This window comes from Hemitrygon akajei, unplaced genomic scaffold, assembly GCF_048418815.1.
Source record: "Hemitrygon akajei unplaced genomic scaffold, sHemAka1.3 Scf000047, whole genome shotgun sequence".
Classification (NCBI taxonomy): domain Eukaryota; kingdom Metazoa; phylum Chordata; class Chondrichthyes; order Myliobatiformes; family Dasyatidae; genus Hemitrygon; species Hemitrygon akajei.
In genome coordinates this window covers 23,875-47,293 of record NW_027331933.1, presented here as the reverse complement: position 1 = coordinate 47,293, position 23,419 = coordinate 23,875, and the positions used below count along the sequence as shown (strand labels likewise).

The 23,419-nt window shown below is 45.0% G+C and overlaps 1 protein-coding gene across 1 annotated transcript in view; it reads left to right on the top strand.

Moving 5' to 3' along the window:
- The window catches only part of LOC140720791 (NACHT, LRR and PYD domains-containing protein 3-like), a 51,920-nt gene that overhangs the window by 5,074 nt on the left and 23,427 nt on the right, over window positions 1–23,419 (top strand). Inside the window, exons 2-5 of the mRNA XM_073035637.1 lie at window positions 969–1,137; window positions 13,632–13,728; window positions 16,888–17,214; window positions 17,777–17,943. Of these exons, the coding sequence (XP_072891738.1) occupies window positions 13,719–13,728; window positions 16,888–17,214; window positions 17,777–17,943 (504 nt within the window). The 5' untranslated portion in view covers window positions 969–1,137; window positions 13,632–13,718. The remainder of the gene's footprint in view (window positions 1–968; window positions 1,138–13,631; window positions 13,729–16,887; window positions 17,215–17,776; window positions 17,944–23,419) is intronic.

The following is a 23,419-nucleotide window of genomic DNA, read 5'->3' as shown; positions in this document are numbered from 1 at the left end:
GTTCAATTTCCTGCCAATGGAGCAGTGCAGCTGCACTCGCTTTGTGATTGTAGAACAGTAAAGAAATCAGAGCTTTTCCCTGTGAATTATCCTGGTACCAGTTGTCCTTTTAATCCTGGACATGAGTTCGGTACAATTGTTGATAACAAGGTTCACAAAATAAGCTGAGGAATGATGAGCTTTATGTATGTGGAGCATGTGATAGCCCTGGGCCTGAGTTCAGTGGAGTTCAGAGGGATGGTGGTTGTGGGGGGGGGGGGGGGAGTGATTATTTACACCAACTAAATAACAACAAGCCTGGATACAGTGGGAATGGAGAGGGTGTATTGATTAGACAGAGTGTCTGGGATCTGAGAGTGCTGCCTCAGAATAAAGAAGCTTCAATTTAGATCTGAGATGAGAGCAATTACTTTAGCCAAACGTTGGTTGATATGTGGAATTCGATGCCACAGAGGGTGGTGGAGGCGATCGTTGGGTACATTCATGTTCTGAATTGCTAAATAGGTTGAGTATTATAGCAGGGAAGCAAGAATACGGGGTTGGAAAAATAATCCTCCATGACTGATTATGGAACAGACTAGAATGACCGAATCACCTAATTTAACTCCTATGTATTATGACTTGTATCTTATACCTTGACTGGGCCCCGGTATGTGTATCCCATCACAAACAAGAGAAAAACTTCAGATGCTGCGAAGCAACACACACAGAATGCTGGAGGAACTCAGCAGGCCAGGCATGCTATGGAAGAGAGTCGAGTCGACGTACAGATGCTGCTTGGCCTGATTAATTCCTCCAGCATTTTGTGTGTGTTCCTTTGTATTCCATGTCAGGTTTTGTAAAGTGTGAGGGACAGTTACAGATTTCTTCACTTGGATCATTATTTATGCGTTCAAGATTTAAATTTCAGTTTAATGCTTGGTTCTCCTTTGTCTTGTTAACGTGCTTCATCGTCTCTCTGGTTAAAGTTAGATCTGCAGTGAGAGATTTACTGGAAGAAAAACCCACAACTGGAAGCAAACCACGACTGAAGATGAGGGAACAGCAACAAGTGAACCAGCCCGAGGATTGAGAGCATCAACTGGAGAGAACCCATCTGACTCGGAGATTCCATTGATTCAGTCAGGAGAAAGTTTGGTGAGTCTCATTTACTCAAACACCGGTCCTTCAGACATTACATTTCTGTACCAAGGAAGGTAGGAAATAGCTGGAGTGGGACTGAATAAATGTAGAAGTGCCAGTTATGTCAGTTGCAATCACTCCAGATTTGCTCATTGCTGTCAGCATCAGCTGTGTGAAGCCACACACATTCCCTCACATTGCTTGCTCATTTCAAACTCTTATCGGTTCTGCTGTTTCCTTGCTTGGCTGTGTTAGGTGGCAATCATCTCAAAATGCGTTGAGAATTTTCTCCCTTTATGAGACCCGCAGCGCTTCCTGCTGTAGTGATTGCAGAAATGTGGAATCACTATGAACTATAGCAACATATCATTAACCCCTCTGTCTATTGCAAGCTGCAATGATATTGTTGCCCTCGAGTATATCGTCGTGCAAGCCTCTGCTAAGAGCAAACCCTCTTGAAGCCAAATGTCCCGGCATCACATTTCATTCAGTCTTAACTAGCAAATGCCAACCAATAATTTACATTTACATACCTGGCGTCATCAAGTAGACTTCTTCCAATAAATTGTCCGAACCTGTGAACCTGTGATTAAACAGAACTAGGTTTTGAAATGTTCCCATTTGACCCGGTACCAAATCACGGGTCATACCTGTACTCGACATGAACGAATGCCCTTGCAGCCAGGACTGCTGGAGCTGCCGGAATTGGTTTAAATTCAGTCATTTTTGGATGGGAAGCAGCGTGTTGGGTCAGATGATGAAGGAGATGATATTAAGGTAGTTGCAATGTTCAGAAAGACTGTGGAAGGATTAGCTGTGGAAAGGGCACCGTGCAGTGAAAAGTAGCAACAGTTTCCCCTCTCCACTCCGTCTCTCACCCTCCCTTTTTTTTGGCTGGAGTTAATCGGGGGAGTTAGGAACTCGTTCTACTCATTGACCAGTGAAAGTAAAGCCTTTGTTTCCATTCGAAGCCCAGTTTCTTCATAAAGACTGGGTTTGAAGTGTTATCGAGATGAACATGGGGCAATGCGTAATGAAAGTTTAAATCAGGTCAGCAGCAGTTTCAGACAGCCGAGTGGTCCACTTATGCATTTTGTGTATTGATTAGAAAAGATCTGACAGTTTAATTAGTGTAACACAATATATCATCAGCAAATTAATTTTATTGTGGAACTGACAAGAAACATTACATTGATTAAGTATATACAATGTTCCTATTTTTGACCCTGTATCAAAGGCACGGCTAATACCTGTACCACAATCTTACTATATGAACAAATGTCCTTGCTGCCGGAATCGGTTTAAACTCAATCATTCGGGATGGGAAGCAACGTGTTGGGTCAGATGATGAAGCAGCTGATATTAAAGTAGAGACTGTGGAAGGATTGGCTGTGCAGAGGGCATCCTTAAGCGAAAAGCAACAGCATCCTCCCCATCACTCCACCTCCCTCACTTCCCCTCTCACCCGCCGATATTTTTGCCGGTGTTAATCGCAGCAGTTAGGAATTCTTTGTAGTCATTCACCAGTGTTTCGATTCAAAGCCCAATTTCTTTACAAAGAGTGGTGTTGAAGTGGTATCAAGATGAACATGGGAGAATGCGTAACAAAAGTTTAAATCAGATCAGAAGCAGTTTCTGAGGGCCGACTTCTGCATTTGTTGTGTTGATTAGAAAAGTTCTGACAGTTCAATTAGTGAAAGACGATATAACTTCTGCATATTAATTATACTGTGGAACTGAAAAGAAAAACTACATTGATTGACAATATACATCGAGATTTGTGTGTTAATGTTGTACCCCAGCGGGTTGCGAATCGACCATGAATCATTCGGTGAGCTGGCCAGCGCGGTACGGGACCGAGGGACGCGCTCCCCGTTCCCTGTTACCGACTCTACAGTCTCCCCATCTACCGCACGCCCTCTCACGGAGCTTCGTCACCCTCACGCTCCCGGGCTGACGTTGAGACGATTTGGGCATACTGCATGCGCCCGGTATGTCTCGTGCAGTGACGTGAGATTTACTTGTTTCTCATTGGTGATTGCAAATGCCAATTTAGCATGCCAACCAATGGGGATATGAGTTCCGTCATTAAGGAGTTCCCTCCGTAGACCACACCACGTGTTTCTTAACCTGACTCCCGGGAAAGATCCAACAAGCTCGTTTTTTTAATGCCACTCTTCCTCGCCAAGGAGTTGGCGAAGCTGGAAAGGTGACATATTTAAGTGGGAGAACAGGGAGTGTGTCTTCTCTGAACTAGCGAGGATGAAGAAGGCTTCAGTTTACTTGTAGCGGACACTGGTAAGGTGTTGCCCTGCAAGTGCGGTGTGGGGAGGGGAGCGATTTTGAGAGCAAGTCACGATCTTACTCTCTGACACAATGGGCTGGAGGGAACCGGTGGCTGGCTTTTGTTTAAGGTGTCTGGGTTTAAACAACGGAGTAAACAGACCCACCTTGGGCCTGCAGTCTGTCCCAGTGGGTGTTGTGGGGACAGATGCTTGGAGCATGGTTGCTCCGTGCCTGCATTAGCAATTTATCTGAGGGACAAAATGCAATATTTACAAGTCTGATATTGACTGAAAACATCTAAATTCATGTATTTTGTTTATGATACAATCATTGTCCAATTTATGTTCAAGTTTAATAACCTCGCCACATGCCTGATGTCACGTGTGGGTTCCCCCACACCGGGATCTGAAGTCACGTGTGCACTTCCTTAAGTCACACTGACGCTGAGACGGTCGAACTTGACCTGCTAAGGTGACAATTACCTCACCCACCCACCTCACGTCACAATCAACAGAGGAGTTACACTCTTCACATAGGTGTGAAGCCATGTTAATCACTGATTACACCCAATAGCGGAGGCAGAGCAGCTGAGAGGACGTTACCTCCGCTGACTCCATCTCTCGCTGCCACATCAAACTCCCCGTCAAAGCGGAACCAATATCAAAGTAAATGTCCTGCTTTTGATTTATTTCCACTTCCCTCCGAGGGAAGTCGGGGGCGTTTGTGAGGAGTCCCTTGCGGCTGGAGTCTGATGTACTGCTAACAGGTATGAGGAGACGGCTGGGTTCATCGGCTTGATGCCGGCCCCATGGGGAGGGAACTCGGCAGAAGTGCAAGGGTGAGGGATTTTACTGAAAGGATAAAGATGGTGTGAGAGGGGTTGGACAGGATGGAGTCTGAGAGGATGTTTGTTCCATTGCGGAATCAAGGAGCAGGATGGGGAAGGAGCCCTTTAATAGTGGAGGAAGGGACATGAGGGGTCGTCTATCGAAACGTCTGAGACCATGATGGTGGCGAGCAGAGTTATTCACCACTTTGGGAGGCAAACACTGGCAGACTGTTGAGCTGCAAGTGGGGCCAATGGTCTGGGCAAAGTGGATTGGAGTGACGTTGTGGGGCAAGGATGGACTGATGTTGGGTCTCATAGAATGACTGGATGGGCTGAGTGGCCTGCTCCTGTTCCTGATGTCTGTGTGTTTAAGGAGAAGAATAACCAGACCCTAACTGGTCCTGCAGGATTTCCCATTGGGTGTTGGAGAGACCGGTGCTTGGAGCCCAATTGTTCCCAAACTGTCAGTAAGCTTGCTGAGGAAATAACTTCAACATTTCCAAGTCAGCTCTTGAAAAAAAATGTATTGTTAATGACACAAAATGTATATTTCCGATTACTGACACAACATATATTTGTATATTGGTAATGACATTAAACTTGTATTTCTATACTAATAATGATACAGAGTTGTATAATTTATGTTCCGTGTGTTATCTTAATGTACTTGCCTGTGATGTTTCTACAAGTCAGTGTTTCTTTGTACCTGTATCTTCCCGTACATGCGCACCTGGCAATAAATTCACCAGTGCGTGAGAAAACTTAGTGAGATTTGATTCGTGATGATTATCTTGGCATCTCGGTAGGTCAATTATAAAGATTTAATATACGTAATTACAAGACCCTTAACAGTGTCGATGAGCAAAGGGATCTTGGAGTCCCAAGCTCATTGCTTCTTCAAAGTGGCTACACATATTGACAGGGTGGTTAAGAAGGCAAATGACTTGCTTGCCTTTATTAGTCAAGACATAGCATTCAAAATTCAGAAAGTTACATTGCAGCTTCATGAAACATGAGTTAGATCACATCTGAAATATTTCATAGAGTTCTGTTTGCCTCATTCCAGGAGGATGTCAGTGGCCCTGGAGGAGATGCAGAGGAGGTTTACCAGGATACTGCCTGGATTAGAGGGCATGAGCTGTAACGAGAGGTTGGACTAACTTGTGTTGTTTTCTCCAGAGCAGCGCATGCTGGGGTGAGAGATGGAGGTTCATAAGGTTACGAGATGAATAGATAGAGTAGACAGAGAATAACTGTTTACCCGGGGTAGAAATGTCTAAATCAAGGTACATGCATTTAAAGTGAGAGGGGTAGTTTGAAAGGAGAGGTGAGGGGCAAGTGTTTTTTTGTTTTTTTTTTACACAGTGGTGGGTTGCTAGAATGTGCTGGCTGGTGTGGTGTTAGCGGCAGATACATTGGGGACTTCTAAGAGATGTTTAGATACACATGAAAGTGAGGGAAAGTTTTGTAGGCAGAAGGGATTAGTTTAGTTGGCAATTTGATTAACTGAATAGTTTCAGCTCAACATTATGGGCCGCAGGACCTGTTCCTGTGCTTTACTGTTCTATGTTCTGTGTCTCTTGTCGAAAGGTTTCGGGGATACGGAGGCAAAATAACTGAGTGGGAACAACAGGTCAACTGGAGCCCAATGTGGGAAATGTGAGATCACCCACTTATGTAGGACAAACCGAAATCCTGAGTGTGATTAAGTGGAGATAGACTGATGTGCAGTTGGAAGGGAGGGAGGTCAACAGTACTTTGTATTTATTGCAAAAGTTATTGGGTATAAGAATGAAAATGACTTTAACAATTATTTGGGTTTTGTTGAGATTGTACCTGGAATATGGTGTAAAATCCCGCACCCCATACTAACACGGGTTATACAGACCAAAGAACAAACTGCCGGATGAACTCAGTGGATCGGGCAGCATCTGTGGATCCAAACTTCACCTGGATCGATACCTGGGTTCGATAATGTTTTTCCTTGTATCTGGTTTCCTACAAGAATTTCAACACTTCACTTAACTCTCCCTGCAGAAGATCCAACTCAGCAACCCAGGCTGTCTAATAATTTCCACACCATTAAAGTGCGAAATCTGTTTATTATTGTCATGTATAGAGGTTCAGTGAAAATCTTGTCTTGCGTACCAACTACACACATCAATTCATTAAACAGTACATTGAGGTGATACAAGGTAAAACAATAACAGTGTTACAAAGCATTATGGGTAGCGAGAAAGTGCAGTGCCGAAAGTGTAAGGTCACTTCAAGTAACAGTGTGGTCAGCCGACCATCTTATCACACTGGGGACATTCAGCTTGCTCAGGACAGCAGAATGGAAACCGCACCTGAGCCTGGTGGTACATGGTTTCAGGTTTTTGTAGCATCTCCCCGATGGGGAATGGGAGAGAAGTGAGAATGTCCCAGGTTGTGGGGATCATTGAGTACACGGCCTGCTTTACTGAGGCAGTGGGAAGTGTAGATAGGGGAGGGGAGGTTGGTTTCTATGATGTGCTCAGCTCTGTCCACAGCTCTCCACAGTAATATGTATTTTTAATTCGGTATCTGTGTATTGCTGGAAGACCATCAGTGACTGTCCTTGGTCCTTTTCCCATCTAGTTCAATCTCCTCATCCCCACCCACCTCATTCAACCTCTGTCCTGCCTGTATCCCACCACCTCAATGATATATGTCAACCATCTTGTTCAACCTCTGTCCAGTCTGTATCCCATCACCTCAATGATATATATCAACCATCTTGTTCAACCTTTGTCCAGTCTGTATCCCACTACCTCAATGATATATATCAACCATCTTGTTCAACCTCTGTCCAGTCTGTATCCCATCACCTCAATGATATATATCAACCATCTTGTTCAATCTCTGTCCAGCCTGTATCCCACCACCTCAATGATATATATCAACCATCTTGTTCCACCTCTGTCCAGCCTGTATCCCACCACCTCAATGATGAATATCAAACATCTTGTTCAATCTCTATTCAGCCTGTTTCACACTTTTGATTATACCAACAATCTCTCTTCTGTCGTTGTCTTCATTGTGAAGTATTTTATCTCACTGAGTTATTTCGGAAATCGGTGTTTGTTACCTGGAACTACCAGAGGATTTATTGAATACAGCACGTGGTATGGTAATGACAGCCATTACAATTTTAGCTTCAATGTTACAAAATGTCCACTGTTAGTCTTTGTCAGGAGACTTGGAAGTAGATGTAACAGACTAATAGTGGGGTGGGGAGGATGTTGAGAGCATTGACTGTATCGACTGTATTAACCCTGTTTTGGAATGAAGGCAAAACTAATGAATATGGGCATTATATTTGTGCAACTTTGTTCAGGCCGTCACAAATATCTTGTAATCAGTCAATAGTTGTGCATTTAAAGTAAAAAGAGAAAACGCTGGGAACGTTCAGCAGAACGAGCAGCATCTTGGACAGTCCCAGTTCTGATACTGGGTCTTCCATAGTTTCTCTTTCCACACTACCCAAACTACCCCATAACCCTCCATTTTTCTTTCATTCATGTGTCTGTCCAAGAGGCTCGTAAATATCCCTTTTGTTTTAGCCTCCAACACCATTCCAGCCACTCATAACCCTCTGTGTGAAAAAAACTTACCTCTGATGTCTCCTCTAAACTTCCCTCCCTTAATCTTGTCCCTATGCCCTCTGGTGTTTGCTATTGGTGCCCTGGGAAACAGGTACTCACTATCCACACTATCTATGCCTCTCATCTTGTAGACCTCTATCAAGACCTCTCTCATTCTTCGCTCCAAAGAGAAAAGTCCCAGCTCTGCTAACCTTGCTTTATATGACTTGTCTCCAACCCAAGCAACTTCCTGGCAAATCTCCTCTGCACCCTCTCCATAGCTTCCACATCCTTCCTATAATGAGGTGACCAGAATTGAACACAATATTCTAAGTGCGGTCTCACCAGAGATTTGTAGAGTTGCAACATGACCTCTCTACTTTTGAACTCAATCACAGACATACTTTATTGATCCCGAGGGAAATTGGGTTTCGTTACAGTCGCACCAACCAAGAATAGTGTAGAAATATAGCAATATAAAAACATAAATAATTAAATAATAAGAACTGAAATAAGTCCAGGAGCAGCCTATTGGCTCAGGGTGTCTGACACTCCGAGGGATGAGTTGTAAAGTTTGATGGTCACAGGCAGGAATGACCTGTTAATGAAGCCTAGCATCCCATTTGCCTTCTTAACTACCCTATCAACCTGTGCAGCGACTTTGAGGGATGTATGGATTTGAACCTCAAGGTCCCTTTGTTCATCCACACTCAAGTAACTGACCATTAATCCTGTACTCAGTCTTCTGGTTTGCCCTTCCAAAATGCATCACCTCACACTTGTCCGGATTGAACTCCATCTGCCATTTTTCTGCCCAACTCTGCAGCCTGTCTACATCCTCTTGTAACCTTCTACCACCTACAGCTCCATCCACAACTCCTCCAATTTTCGTGTCATCCACAAATTTACTCACCCATCCTTCCGCCTCTACATCTAGGTAATTTATAAAAATCATAAACAGCAGGGGTCCCAGGACAGATCCCTGCGGCACTCCACTACTCACTGACCTCGAGGCAGAATACTTTCCTTCCACAACTACCCTCTGCTTTCTTCCTTTAAGCCAGTTTTTTTTTTATCTAAACAGCCAAGGATCCACTTATCCCATGCCTCGTGACTTTCTGGATGAGACTTTGTAGGTTCTGGGACTCTGTAACAAACACAATGTTAACAGCAAGATTAGACAGTAATTAATTAATATGAAGAGAAAATTGTTGCTTCCTGACAGATCCTGTCATATCCAATGGACCAGATCCTCCCTAGTTTACCACTTAATTTGCCCCATGTCCGTCCTGCACGTTGAATAACTGCATCCAATAACGCTCAATATCCCACCCTCCCTCTAGTGTGCCAATCGCCCCAAATCCTTCCCAGCATTCAGCCCACATCCGCACACACAAACAGAACCACTTCACGCAGGTCCACGCTCCGAGCAAGGGGACCCGCATCTAACTGATCCCACAATCCCGGCTCAGGCGCAAAACGGGGATTGAAAGACTGGAGAGCCCGGAGCCTCTGGCTGTTGGGAAGAGCTCGAAACCGAACATTTCCCACTGCAACCCGCCCTCTCTTTACACAAACCCGAGATCAGCCCCTTCCTCACCGCCGCCCGTACAAGAATACCGCCGGCGACGGCTGGGGTCGGCACCGCGCCAGCGCTTTGCAGGACGTTCGCCGCGGCACCATCCGTGGCTGGAGGTCACAAGGTCAGAGCATTTGGCTGTCCGGTTCCTTCACTGTGACACCCCGAACTCCACATTAACTCCGTCCAAACCACCCAGGGCGAATTTTAATGACCAACAAACCATTATTGCTCTCAGTGATCAGCGATCTGAATGATTCACTCTCGCTTTTAGAGGAAGGGATACCTAAGGTCGACATTGTGAAAGCGTTTAGTTTCCCAGGAGACAAGACTGTGGACGAGAGGTGTTCTGTTACCTGATGCAATCTGTGTTTACCCTGCTGCCAATTCCAGTTAACATCAATAAAACTGTTGTTTATGAAAATCCTAAACAACAAGACACTGCACCGACTGCAGCCACTCCATCCCACAGCACATCACCCTGGACAGTCGTCCCGTCTGATGACGCATTGATCACATTGCACATGCTTACATTCCCGGATGGACGGTGTTTTCCTTTCCATTCTTTGTTGAATAGGTTTCGGGGTGGGGAGCAGGGGGGTGGATCACTGAATGCGGGGTGAAGACATAAATTTCCCATCGGTGAGTATTGAGACCAGTCCCGAGTGAGGAGGTCTGATGCAGGGCAGTGAGTCTCGTTAACTCAATCGAACTGGCGGCCTTCGCCTACCTTCCTGGACCGAACCTGCCGGTGTCGGTCCGGGTTGTGGGACCTTCACCCCGAACGGCATGGGATGAGCTTACGCTCAGCCCCTGTTATTCGGCTCCTCAGGAGGGGTGAGGATGAGGCGATGTTGCTGGGAGCACACCCATCTTTCGCCCGTTTGGACAAGGCAGACAGACAGACGGACATACTTTATTGATCATGTGGGAAATTTGGTTTCGTTACAGCCGCACCACCAAGAATAGTGAAGAAATATAGCAATATAAAACCATAAATAATTAAATAATAATAGGTTAATCATGCCAAGTGGAAAAAAATGTCCAAGACCCGCCTATTGGCTCAGGGTGTCTGACAATCCGAGGGAGGAGTTGTTAAGTTTGAAGGCCACTGGCAGGAATTACTTCCTATGACGTTCAGTGTTACATCTCGGTGGAATGAGTCTCTGGCTGAATGTAGTCCTGTGCCTAACCAGTACATTATGGAGTGGATTGGAGACATTGCCCAAGATAGTATGCAACTCGGACAGCATCTTCTTTTCAGACACCACCGTCAGAGAGTCCAGTTCCACGTCCACAATATCACTGGGCTTTCGAATGAGTTTGTTGATTCTGTTGGTGTCTGCTACCCTCACCCTGCTGCCCCAGCACACAACAGCAAACATGATAGCACTGGCCACCACAGTCTCGTAGAAATCCTCAGCATTGTCCGGCAGATGTTAAAAGACTTCAGTTTCCTCAGGAAATAGAGACGACTCTGACCCTTCTTGTAGACAGCCTCATTGTTCTTTGACCAGTCCAGTTTATTGTCCATTCGTATCCCCAGGTATTTGTAATCCTCCTCCATGTCCACACTGATCCCTTGGATGGAAACAGGGGTCCCCGTTGCCTTAGCCCTTCTCAGGTCCACCACCAGCTCCTTAGTCTTTTTCCCATTAAGCTGCAGATGATTTTGCTCGCACCATGTGACAAAGTTTTCCACCGTAGCCCTGTACTCCGCCTCATCTCCCTTGCTGATGCATCTAACTATGGCAGCGTCATCAGAAAACTTCTGAAGATGGTAAGGCTGTGGAGTAGTTGAAGTCCGAGGTGTAGATGGTGAAGTGAAAGGGAGACAGGACAGTCTCCTGTGGAGCCCCAGTACTGCTGACCACTCTGTCTGACGCATAGTGTTGTAAGCGCACGTACTGTGGTCTGCCAGTCAGGTAATCAATAATCCATGACAGCAGGGAAGCATCCACCTGCATCACTGTCAGTTTCTCACCCAGCAGAGCAGGGTGGATAGTGTTGAACGTACTGGAGAAGTCAAAAGTCACTGTTCCTAAACGGGCCGTGGCTTCCTTTCCATTCTGTGTTGGGATCGTCTGCGGGGTCGGGATTGGGAGAGGACCCTCGCCCCCTGGGGCAGGGAGCTGGGGGAAGCATCACCAGCAGATGTTGAATTAAATGCAGAATGAGGCAGTGTCAAAGGAGCTATTACAACTTTAATTTCATTGTTACAGAATGTTGCCGCGTTACTCTCACTCATAATTAAACTCACAGTACATGATGTAGAGCTTTGTTACTTGCTTTTTCGGTTATCGTTGGTGAGCCACTGTTCAGTGGCTGTGAGCCCAAAAAGGAGTGCCGCATGTTTTTTTTCATTCTCTGATCACTGCCCCTCAGTGAAAGAGACAAGTGACCTCAGGAGGAGATGTAACAGATTGACAGTGAGGTGGGGAGGTATTGGGGGTGGATGTTGTGAACATTGATGTATGGACTGTATTGGAATGAAGAAAAAACTAATGAATATGGGCATTGCATTTCTGCAAAATCTGTTCAGGACGGCACAAGCATCGTGAAATCAGTCAATGTTTGCATTGTTCAAAATAAAAAAGAGAAATCACTGGAAATTCTGGGAGATCTACAGCCTCCCAGATGACCACATCTGCACCAGGTGCACAAAGCTGCAACTCCTCAGAGAATGTGTTAAGGAACTGGGGCTGCAGCTCGATGTCGTTTGCCTCGTACGGGATGCTGAGGAAGTTCAAAGTAAGAATTATCAAAGTATCTTTAAAACCATAATTCCCTCAAAACTAATCAGTAAGCTCCAAGCCCTGACTTCAATACCTCCTTGTAAAATTGGATCCTGGATTTCCTCACTTGTAGACCCCACTCAGTTCAGATTGGCAAAAACATCTCCTCCACAATCTCCATCAGCACTGGAATACCACAGGGATGTGTACTTAGCCCCCTGCTCTACTTGCTTTACACCTGTGACTGTGCTGCTAAGCATGGCTCCACCACCATATATAAGTTTGATGATGATAGCTATCAAAAGGGGAGGTGAATCAGCATACAGGAGGGAGACTGAAAACTTGGCTGACTGGTGTAATAACAACAACCTCTCACTCAATATCAATAAGACCAAGAATCTGATTGTAGAATCCAGGAGAGGGAAGCCAGAGGTGCCTGAGCCAGTACTCATTGGAGAATCAGAGTTGGAGGGGGTCAGTAACTTTAAATTCTTGGGTCCCACTCTCAGAGGTCCTGTCCCAGACCCATCATATAAATATAATTGTGAAGACAGTACGACAGTGCCTCTACTTCCTCAGGAGTCTGTGGAGATTCGGTATGTCACAGAAACGTTGGCAAACCTCTGCAGATTTGTGGTGTAAAGTCTGCTGATTGGCTGCATTATGGACTGATCGGGGAACACCAATGCTTTTGAGCAGAAAATCCTTCAAAATGTACTGGACTTGGTCCAGTATGTCACGGGTAAAGGTCTCCCAAATATTGAGTTTATCTACATGAAATGTTGCCGTAGAACAGCAGCATCCATCATCAAAGATCCTCACCGCCCAGGCAATGCACTTTTCTCGCTGCTGCCATCAGGTAGAAGGTACAGGTGTCTCAGGACATGCAACACCAGGTTCCAGAACAGTTACAGTCCTCCAAACATTGATGTGAATGTACAAGACTTGACCAGTAAGTTCGCAGATGGCACAAAATTAGTGGATGGTGTTCACGGTGAAGATTATGGTAGCTTATTGGGGATCTAAATGGGCAGAGGAGTGGTAAATAGACTGAAAAACCAACGCGAGCAACAACGGTTTCATATAGAGGCTGGTGATTATGTGGAGGGAATTGCCAGAGGAATTGGATGAGGCAGACCCAATTGTATAATTCCAGAAGCAGTTGGGATGTGTAGGTGGAGTGAAGAGGCCAGTAGGGAAATGGGCCCATCACAGGAAATTGGGACCATCTCGGTGAGCACTGTGGTCAGCATTGTCTCATTGGGCTGAAAGGTCTCTATCTGTGCTCTGTTGCTCTGTAACTCTATCAGTAGATGCACTGGACAAACACAGACATGGTGTGGGAGTTCATGTTAACAGGGAATGTTTTGTCCCTAAGACAACAGATGCTCTGATACAGTGGATGGCGATACTGTTATTTGCAAATACTGTAATCGTACTCTCTCTGACTCACTGTCTGCTTGTTTGTAATTCAGGGTATTACCAGCAGGTGGAGCTTTCCTGCTCCGGGACCAAAGTTTAAACAAGACGACGGCAATCAACAATCGTCAGTCAGATACAGAATGGACAAAGGTATGATCACTGGGATCATTCTAATTAAACTTCTGTCCTGTTGGCACACACTAGTACAGATGCTAACTGGGCACAGAAAACTTTCATCAAGCAGTATCATTGATCCCACTGGTAAAGCGGCCAGCTCAGGGACCTGACACCGGTAATGGTCGAATCACTCCACTCACCTGAGTGAGCTTCAACGCTTCACCTGAGTGAAAGGAGCAGGTACTCCTGGATCAGATGGCTGTGAGTGAAACACAGGAATGCAATAGCGGGCTTGTGGGCTATGTAAATGTCCAGGGTCAGTTTCTGCTTCACCTCGAGACAGGCCCTGATGTGTAAGATATCTCCAACTTTCATTTATAAAATTCAGAACCAGACGGTAGGAGCATTTCCAGGAATTCAGAGAATGTGTGATAAACGAGCATTTCAGGATTTGGAAAGGCACCTATCAACTCCCTCCTGGTTTTCTTGGCTGCTGTGGAAAGGAGATGAGGGGAGTTTCTGAAATCTGTTTTCTGTAGCCGAGCCGAGAACATTGGCAGCATTGGGAATGGTTGAAGATCAGATGACATCTCATTCTGGATAAATATGTGGTTTGCTTCAGTATTTTAATACCCGAATCCATGTCTGCGCTGTGTACAAATGGGGAATGTGAGTTCTCAATATTTCCCTATTAAGTTGGCCTGCTACCTGGATTTAAAATTCCCAGGATCTCTGATGGAAAACCCGGTATAGCCAATGAGCAAATGTCTCAGTCCCCAATAGGCACTGTGATTGTGCTCAACTCTGATTCTGGGGGGAATAAAACAGACATAACAGCCTGGACACAGGTCCTTCGGCCTAGCTAATTCATGCTGATCCAAATGTCTTTTGTGCTTGCTCCATTTCCAACAGCTTTTCCCAAATTTCCCTTATATACTTCTATCCTTTTCCCTGCCCACATCCTCTCAACATTGTAAACGTATTTGTGTTTACTGCCTCCTCTGGCTGCATGTAATTTATACCCATCACCCGCCACGTGAACGAATGCCCCTTCGGTCCATATTAAATTCTGCCCTCGAGTCTTAGACTCCTCTACCCCGGGAAAAAGACTATGACCATCTACCCTATCTACGTCCCTGATTATTTTTATGTACGTGTGTAAGGTCACCCTTCAAGCACCAATTATCCAGGGCAAGCGGTCCCAGACCAACCATATAACAGAAAACCCAACATCTTAGTCCAGTGACGTACTGGTCATTCTCCACTAAACTCTTTCCAGCTTAATCTAATCCATTCTATAGAACCAGAGCTCCAGAGCAGACAGTGGAGCGGGGATGAAAATAAATAATGTTAAAAGTTCATGCAAAGTCAGAAAAACTCTTTTGTGGTGGTAATAATCTTCTGAGGTGTGTCTATTCTAATGCATGAGTATTGTGGCGAATGCTGATGAGCTGAGGGCATGGATTGACACATGGAATTACGACATTTTAGCCATTAGTGAAACTTGGCTACAGGAGGGGCAGGACTGGCAGCTTAATGTTCCAGAGTTCCAATATTTCAAATGTTGGTAGGGGCAGAGGAATGAAGGGTGGGGATGTAGCACTGCTAGTCAGGGAAAATGTTACAGCAGTGCTCAGGCAGGGCAGATTAGAGGGCTTGTCTACCGAGGCCATATGGGTGGAGCTGAGAAACAGGAAAGGTATGACCATATTAATGGGGTTGTATTATAGACCACCCAATATTCAGCGAGAATTGGAGGAGCAAATCTGCAGAGGGATAACAAACAACTGCAGGAGACAGAAAGTTGTGATTGCAGGGGATTTTACTGTTCCACACATTGATTGGGACTCCCATGCTGTTAAAGGTCTAGATGGGTTAGAGTTTCTAAAATGTGTTCAGGAAAGTTTTCTAAATCAATATATAGATGTACCAACTAGGGAGGATGTAATATTAGATCTCCTATTAGGAATTGAGTTAGGGCAGGTGACGGAAGTGTGTGTTGGTGAACACTTTGGTTCCAGTGATCATAACGCCATTAGTTTCAACTTGATCATGAATAAAGATAGATCAGGTCCTCGGGTTGAGTGTCTAAACTGGAAAAAGGCCAAATTTGAAGAAATGAGAAAGGATCTAAAAAGCGTGGATTGGGACAGGTTGTTCTCTGGCAAGGATGTGATTGATAAGTGGTGTACCTTCAAAGGAGAAATTTTGAGAGTGCAGAGTTTGTATGTTCCTGTCAGGATTAAAGACAAAGTGAATAAGAATAAGGAACCTTGGTTCTCAGGGATATTGGAACTCTGATAAAGAAGAAGAGAGTGATGTATAACATGTATTGGTAACAGGGAGGAAATAAGGTGCTTGAGGAGTATAAAAATGCACAAAAATACTTAAGAAAGAAATCAAGAGGGCTAAAAGAAGACAAGAGGTTGTGTTGGCAGTCAAGGTGAAGGATAATCCAAAGAGCTTCTTCAGGTATATAAAGAACAAATGCATAGTAAGGGGTAAAACAGGTCCTCTTGAAGATCTGAGTGGTCGGCTATGTATGGAACCAAAAGAAATGGGGGAGATCTTAAACATGCTTTTTGCATCTCTATTTACTAAGGAAACTGGCATGGAGTGAACAGAAATAAGGCAAACAGGTAGTGAGGTCATCGAACCTATACAGATTGAAGAGGAGGAGGTGCTTCCTATCCTGAGGCAAATCAGAGTACATAAGTCTCCAGGACCTGACAGGGTGTTCCATCAGAGCTTCAATGAGACTAGTGTTGAAATTGCAGGGGCCCTGGCAGATATATTTAAATGTCGTTATCTACGGGTGAGGTGCCAGAGGATTGGAGGATAGCTCATGTTGTTCCATTGTTTAAAAAAGGATCTAAAAGTAATCTGAGAAATTACAGGCCGGTAAGTTTAGTTTCCCAGTATCACTGGACACCGTTGCATTAAGATCCCGTGGTCATCATTCAACTGCTGTGATTGGCATTACTGTGTCTATCCTGTTATTTTACTGGGAGTGAATGTGTCCAGTCACCGGCTTATTGGGATTGTCACCAAGCAGGATGTACGGTTCACAGTAACCAGCACAGTTCCACTCCAAATCTGGTCAGCCAGAGTCACGGCTCCATTGCAGTCTGAATCAGTCTTGCTCAACTCTAAATCATACTCGTATAACCTGTAATTCATCATTTATTTCAGGTAGGAAATCGAAACGAGTACAGAAAGTAGTGAAGAGGTTTTTGCCAGGTGGATCATCGAGGAAAGATGATCGGGACAAGGGAAGCAATGTACCAAAGCAGGGTCCGGTTGGGAGCAATGTCCCAGAATGCAGTATGGCCGCAGCAGAAGTGGAGCAAATTCAGCCCAGAGACACCGATCAGGACCCTGGAACTAGCACAAGAGAGGTGACTGCCTGTCAGCCCAGAGAAACCAATCAGGACCCCGGAACCGGCACAAGTGAGGTGACTGCCTGTCAGCCCGGAAGCTCATTGAACACGGAATTGTCAAGTCCCCAACAAACAGCGGGTGTGTGAAGTATGAGAGTGATGTGTTTGCAGAATGTGGCAGGGAGGAGGGTAAATGCGATTCCTTGTTGGAGGGTTGGTCAGAGAGAGAGGGGGGATGTGTGGGTGTGGTACATGTGGTGTAGTGGGGCACCCGTTACCCCACATGTACTACCTACTCTGAGGATTTCCAGGATGTGTATTAGAGGAAATGCAGTTGTCCAGATAAGAGAGTATTTCCCGGATGTGACTCAAGGGAAATGTATTCGCCAGGATGGAGAGGGTATCTCTGGGAAGTGAATATTACCGACAGTCCCAGCATTTATTGCCAATCCAAAACTGAAATAGGTGAGTGGGTCGGATGGGGGATGGAGTGATTTGCATTAAATATGAGCCTTCAATTAATGTAATGCCTAGAACATTGTTGGTTCAGTTTTAAGGCCAGTGTTGGAAATTCGGAATCAATCTGTTTTTGTGTCTGTAGGCAGGTTCAAGTCATGTTTTTTTTTTGTTGAGTTTGGTGAGAGCGGTGGAAATGAAGAATATCTGAGTTCAAGCCTACATTTTCCTTTTTACATTCACAGAGTCGGAGTTCACAATCTCTGACCTCCTTGCAGAGGGGGATGAATATCGACTGTACCAACTGACAAAGTTCTACAAGGACAGACTCAAACAAGCGATTGAAGAAAAGGTTGAGAGACTCGGTTGGATGTTGACAAAGGAGGGACATTTCAGTAGAGAAGAAAATGAGGTGAGTGTAGATTGTGTATTGTCACTGAACTGCTGGGAATAGTGACTAAAATTAATCTCCTTCACATTCTTGGCGTTCTACCTGGGAATGGAGACTTTGATCTCTGACTTGTCTCCAGTAGATCTGGTTTCAGCTGTTAAGGTGGGGAGCACTAGGAACTATAGAATCAGCCTCAGCTTTTTTTTCCTCTCTCACCTGCTGTATTTATCATTGTGATTTCAGAGCAGTGGCGGCATATTTGGACTTCGAACAGGCATTCAGTCTGAAACTAATTTCAATTCTTGTTTGGACCATCGGGCAGATTTACCTCATCTCATTAATCCAGGATGAATATTAAACTGTCAGATTGTAAACTGAGACAACCGGCTTCACTGCCGTACTTGACAGAGGGAAACCTGCTAACCATATCTGGTCTTGGCTCCGTGAGTTCCCAAACAACGTGTGGCTGATTTGTCATAGTCATAGAAAAGTACAGCACAGAATCAGGCCTGTTGGCCCATCTATTTCCATGCTGGAATACTTAACTACCTATTCCCATCAACCTTCACCAGGCCATGGCGCTCTATACCCTTATCATTCATGCATCTATCCAGACTTCTCTGAACCGCTTGTACTGCTTGCGCTGCTAGCTAGTTTCACACTCTTAGTACCCTCTGAGTCAACAAATTTCACCTTTGTACCCCCTGAACTTTTCACCTTTCACCCTTTACTGATAACCTCTTGTTGTAGTACCTCTTTACCTCAGTACAAAATGTTGCTGCATTTATCCTGTCTATATCCCATGTAATTGTGTAAACTTCTCTCAAATCTCCCCTCAATCTTGCACGTTCCAATGAATAAATTCTGATCCGGTTCACTCTTTTCTTATAACTTAGGTCTTCTAGTCCCGACAACATCCTTGTTTTTTTGTGTGTGTACTCTTTCAAACTTATTTCCATCTGCCCTGTAGGTAAGTGAGCAGAACTGCACATAATATCCAAATTAGGTCTCAGCAACCTCTTATACAACATCATATTCCATCTACTGTACACAATATTTTCATTTATGAAGGTTAATATGCTAAGAGACTTTCTTTCAGATCTGCAACTTGAGCACATTTGCCGTCACTTTCAATGACTTATGGACCTGTATTCCCAGAACACTTTGTTCTACCACACTTTATAGTGCCCTGCCGGTCGCTGTGAAAGATCTACCCTGCTAGGTCCTTCCAAAGGGCAATTTGTCTGCATTATATTGCATCGGCCCCTTTTAAGCCCATTCTCCAGTTGGTCTAGATCTCACTGCAAGCTCTTGTAGTCTTCCTCTTTGTCCACTGCACCTTCTCAATGTTGGTGTCATCTGCAAATTTGCTGATTCTGTTAACCATAATTTCATCCAGATCATTGATATAGATGACAAACAACAACAGGCACAGCGCTGATCCCCGTGACACTACATGAGTTACAGGTGCCAATCGGAAATGCAACAGTCTATAGTCATGCCCTGAATTCCTCCAAAAAGCTAGTGTCTAATCCAGTTTACTACCTCATCTCGGATGCTGAGCAACTGAACCTTCTTGACTTACCTGCTATGAGGGAACTTGTCAAATACCGTGTTGAAGTCCATGTAGACAATATCCACAGCCTTGGCCACAGTAAATTTCCTTGCAACTTCCTCGAAAATCTCTAAGATAGGTTAGGTGTGAAAGATCACGCACAAAGCTGATATCTCATGACCACAAACGTCAATAGTTTGACCTAAATGGGAAGAAGAACTTACAAAATACAAAATAAATCTGCTGACTAGCTGATCCCTGAGATCAACAGGTTGTCCTAAAAAGGAATAAGATCAATAGGTTGTCCTGAAAGGGAAGGGAAAAATACGAAAAAAAGAAATCTGATAACTTGCTGAGTATCTAACTAATGAGAGACAGGGACACACCATTTCAGGTCACTCTCCTTGGAGCTCACAAACAGTGATTGTCTTGTCCTATATCTGACCTACTCAGCCATGAGTGGTATTAGAAAATCAAGTGCGTTACACCTGTGAGTGACTCTGTTCTCGTTGGGATTCACCGGCGCTGTCTGTAATGAATCAGACAGGCATTATCCAAAGGCAAGAGGAGTAATGTGTAAATATGATGTTCATCTATAAATTCATCATCTGAAGACATCCGCTTCACTGGAAAACCATTAAGTCAAGTCAAGTCACGTTTTATTGTCATTTCAACCATAACTGCTGGTACAGTACACTGTAAAAACGAGACATCGTTTTTCAGGACCATGGTGCTACATAAAACAGTACAAAAACTACACTGAACTACGTAAGAAAACAACACAGGAAATAAAAACTACACTAGACTACAGACCTACCCAGGACAGCATAAAGTGCACAAAACAGTGCAGGCATTACAATAAATAATAAGCAGGCAATAGGCACAGTAGAGGGCAGTAAGTTGGTGTCAGTCCAGGCTCTGGGTATTGAGGAGTCTGATAGCTTGGGGGAAAGAAACAGTTACATAGTCTGGTTGTGAGAGCCCGAATGCTTTGGTGCCTTTTCCCAGACGGCAGGAGAGAAAAGAGTTTGTATGAGGGGTGCGTGTGGTCCTTCATAATGGTGTTTGCTTTGCGGATGCAGTGTAAATGTCCGTAACGGATGCAGGGTCTTGAGATTCGAGATGGTGCAATTTCCGAACCAGGAAGTGATGCAGCTGCTCAGGATGCTCTCAATACAACCCCTGCAGAATGTGATGAGGATGGGGGGGTGGGAGATGGACTTTCCGCAGCCTTCGCAGAAAGTAGATTCGCTGCTGGGCTTTCTTTGCTATGGAGCTGGAGGGACAGGTGAGATTCTCCGCCAGGTGAACCCCAAGAAATTTGGTGCTCTTAACGATCTCTACCGAGGAGCCGTCGATGTTCAGCGGGGAATGGTCACTCCGTGCCCACCTGAAGTCAACAACCATCTCTTTTGTTTTGTTCACGTTTAGAGACAGGTTGTTGGCTGTGCACCAGTCCGTTAGCCGCTGCACCTCCTATCTGTTAGCTGACTCATCATTCTCTTAAATCTCTTGTTAAATCTCTTTCACAATGGTAATTCCTTCAGACCTGGTAGCAGTGAAACTGAGGGATTATGTTACAGTGCAGTGGACCATCAGGGAATTATGCTGATTTATTCCATAATTGTTGTCCGTTATTCGTGTTATGGAAAAACTTTCCAATTCCCTACTGGTAACTGTTCCGGGAGATCCATCATTCAAACCCGGGACATCATTCCTATTATTTCTCAGAGCAATGTCCTAAGTCCATCCATGTTCAGTTGCATCCTCGATTACATTAGTTCCATCATCGGTGTATGTTCTGGTCAGACCACTCGTCTGAGTGCTACCGGTACCATGTAACCCAGTACTACCTGTCGCATGGTCGGATGGTCGGTGACTAAACCAGCTCCCCCACCAGGCTGGCCTGGTGAGGAGGGTGGCTAGACACCCTGCAGGATGAAAAACAAGACCTGTCAAAGGGCGGATGACCCCTCTGTTAGGGTCAACGGTCATCTGGCAAACAAGCACGGAAAGGGCATCCCTCGCATCGAAGCTTGGTCTGGCCATTCACTGCAACAGAACTTCCCACAGACGTCTTGGACCCAACCAGGCTGCTGGATCCGGGACGGGATGTCGAGAGGGTGGATCTGGACGGGTGAAACGCCCTACTCACCTAAAATCCACTCACGCACACGGTTCCTTTCTGAGGAGTGGGGTACCTCCCCACTAACTGACTGAAAGGAACCATCATCATCCTATGGGATGGATAGAGAGAGAGAGAGAGAGAGAGAGAGAGAGAGAGAGAGAGAGAGAGAGAGAGAGAGAGAGAGAGAGAGAGAGAGAGAGAGAGAGAGAGAGAGAGAGAGAGAGAGAGAGAGAGAGAGAGAGAGAGAGAGAGAGAGAGAGAGAGAGAGATTGCTTGAAGACGGTTCAATGTTTAATTTATAATTCCTCAGTAAATGAGGAAGCCCATGCCTGCATTCAGAAAGTGATCACCATTTTACAGCATGAGTGCCGGGCAGTAACCATCTCCATTATAAGACGGCCGCACTGACATTCCTTAATGTTCTGTTGTCTTTACACATCATAAGACCATAAGGCATCGGAACACAAATAGGCCATTAGGCCCGTCGATTCTACTCCGCCATTACATCTTGGGTGATTTACTATCCCTCTCAACTCCATTCTCCTGCCTTCTCCCAGTGAACTTTGCTGACCTCACTAGTCAAGAAGGTACCAACCTCTGTTTTAAATATACCCAGTGACCTGGTCTCCGCAGCTGTCAGTGCAATGACTACTCCTCGGCTAAAGAATCTCCTCAACTCTGTTCTAAATGGACGTCCCTCTATTCCGAGGCTGTTCCGTCTGGTTCTAGATTCCCTCACTTTGAAACATCATCTCCACATCTTCTCAATGCCTTTCGATATTCCACAGGTTACAATTAGATTCCCCTCATCCTTCCACACTCCAGCCAGTACAGGCGCATCCAGGAATCATTCTCATCAAAATCAGGTTTAATATCACTGGTTCTGTCAGTTTTGATTCCTCTCTGGACTTCCCACAATGCCATCATGTATTTTCACTGATCAGGGGACTAAAACCATTCACAATATGCAAGTGCGGTCTGGCCAGTGCTTGTTCTTATATTCTAATCCTCTCGAAATGAACGCTAACCTTTGTTTTTGCCTTTCCTAACACCGACTCAACCTGGAAGGAATCCTGCACTAGGTCTCCTGAGACTTTTTACAACTCTCAAAAATAGTCTATGCCTTCATTATTTCTGCAAAAATGTATGACCATGGACCTCCCTATACTACATTCCAATTTCCACTGATTTGTCCATTTTTTCATCGGTCTATGTCCTCCCGTGAAATCCCTGCTTCCGCAACACTTCATGTCCTTCCCCATATCTTCGTAATGTGCGCAATCTTGTCCATAAAGCTGTCAAATCATTGACATAACGGAAAAAGAAACTGTCCCAAAACCAACCACTGCAGAACACCACTGGTCACCAACATCCAACAAGAAAAAGCCCCATTTGTTCCCATTCTGTGCTTCCTGACAGTTAGACAAAATCTGTCTGGAGATAATCATGGATACTCCATCCATGCTAGTATATCTCTTGTCCTACTGCCGGCCCCATGATAAACAGCATCATGTGCGGTACCTCGTCAAAGGTCCTCGGGAAGACCAAGTACACAACTTGCTCTGAATCTCCGTTGTCGACCCAGCATGCTGTTCTCAAAAACTTCCAACAGGTCTGTCAGAGAAGATTTCCTTCCACGGATTTTGGCCTTTTTCATCATGTGCATCCAAATACCCCGAAACCTTATCCTCAATAATCGACTGCTGACATCTTCTCAAACGGTGTTCACAGTAACTGGCCTATAATCTGCTGAACCATTCCAAAATCTAGTGATTCCTGAGCGATCATTACTAATGCCTCCACAATCTCTTCAG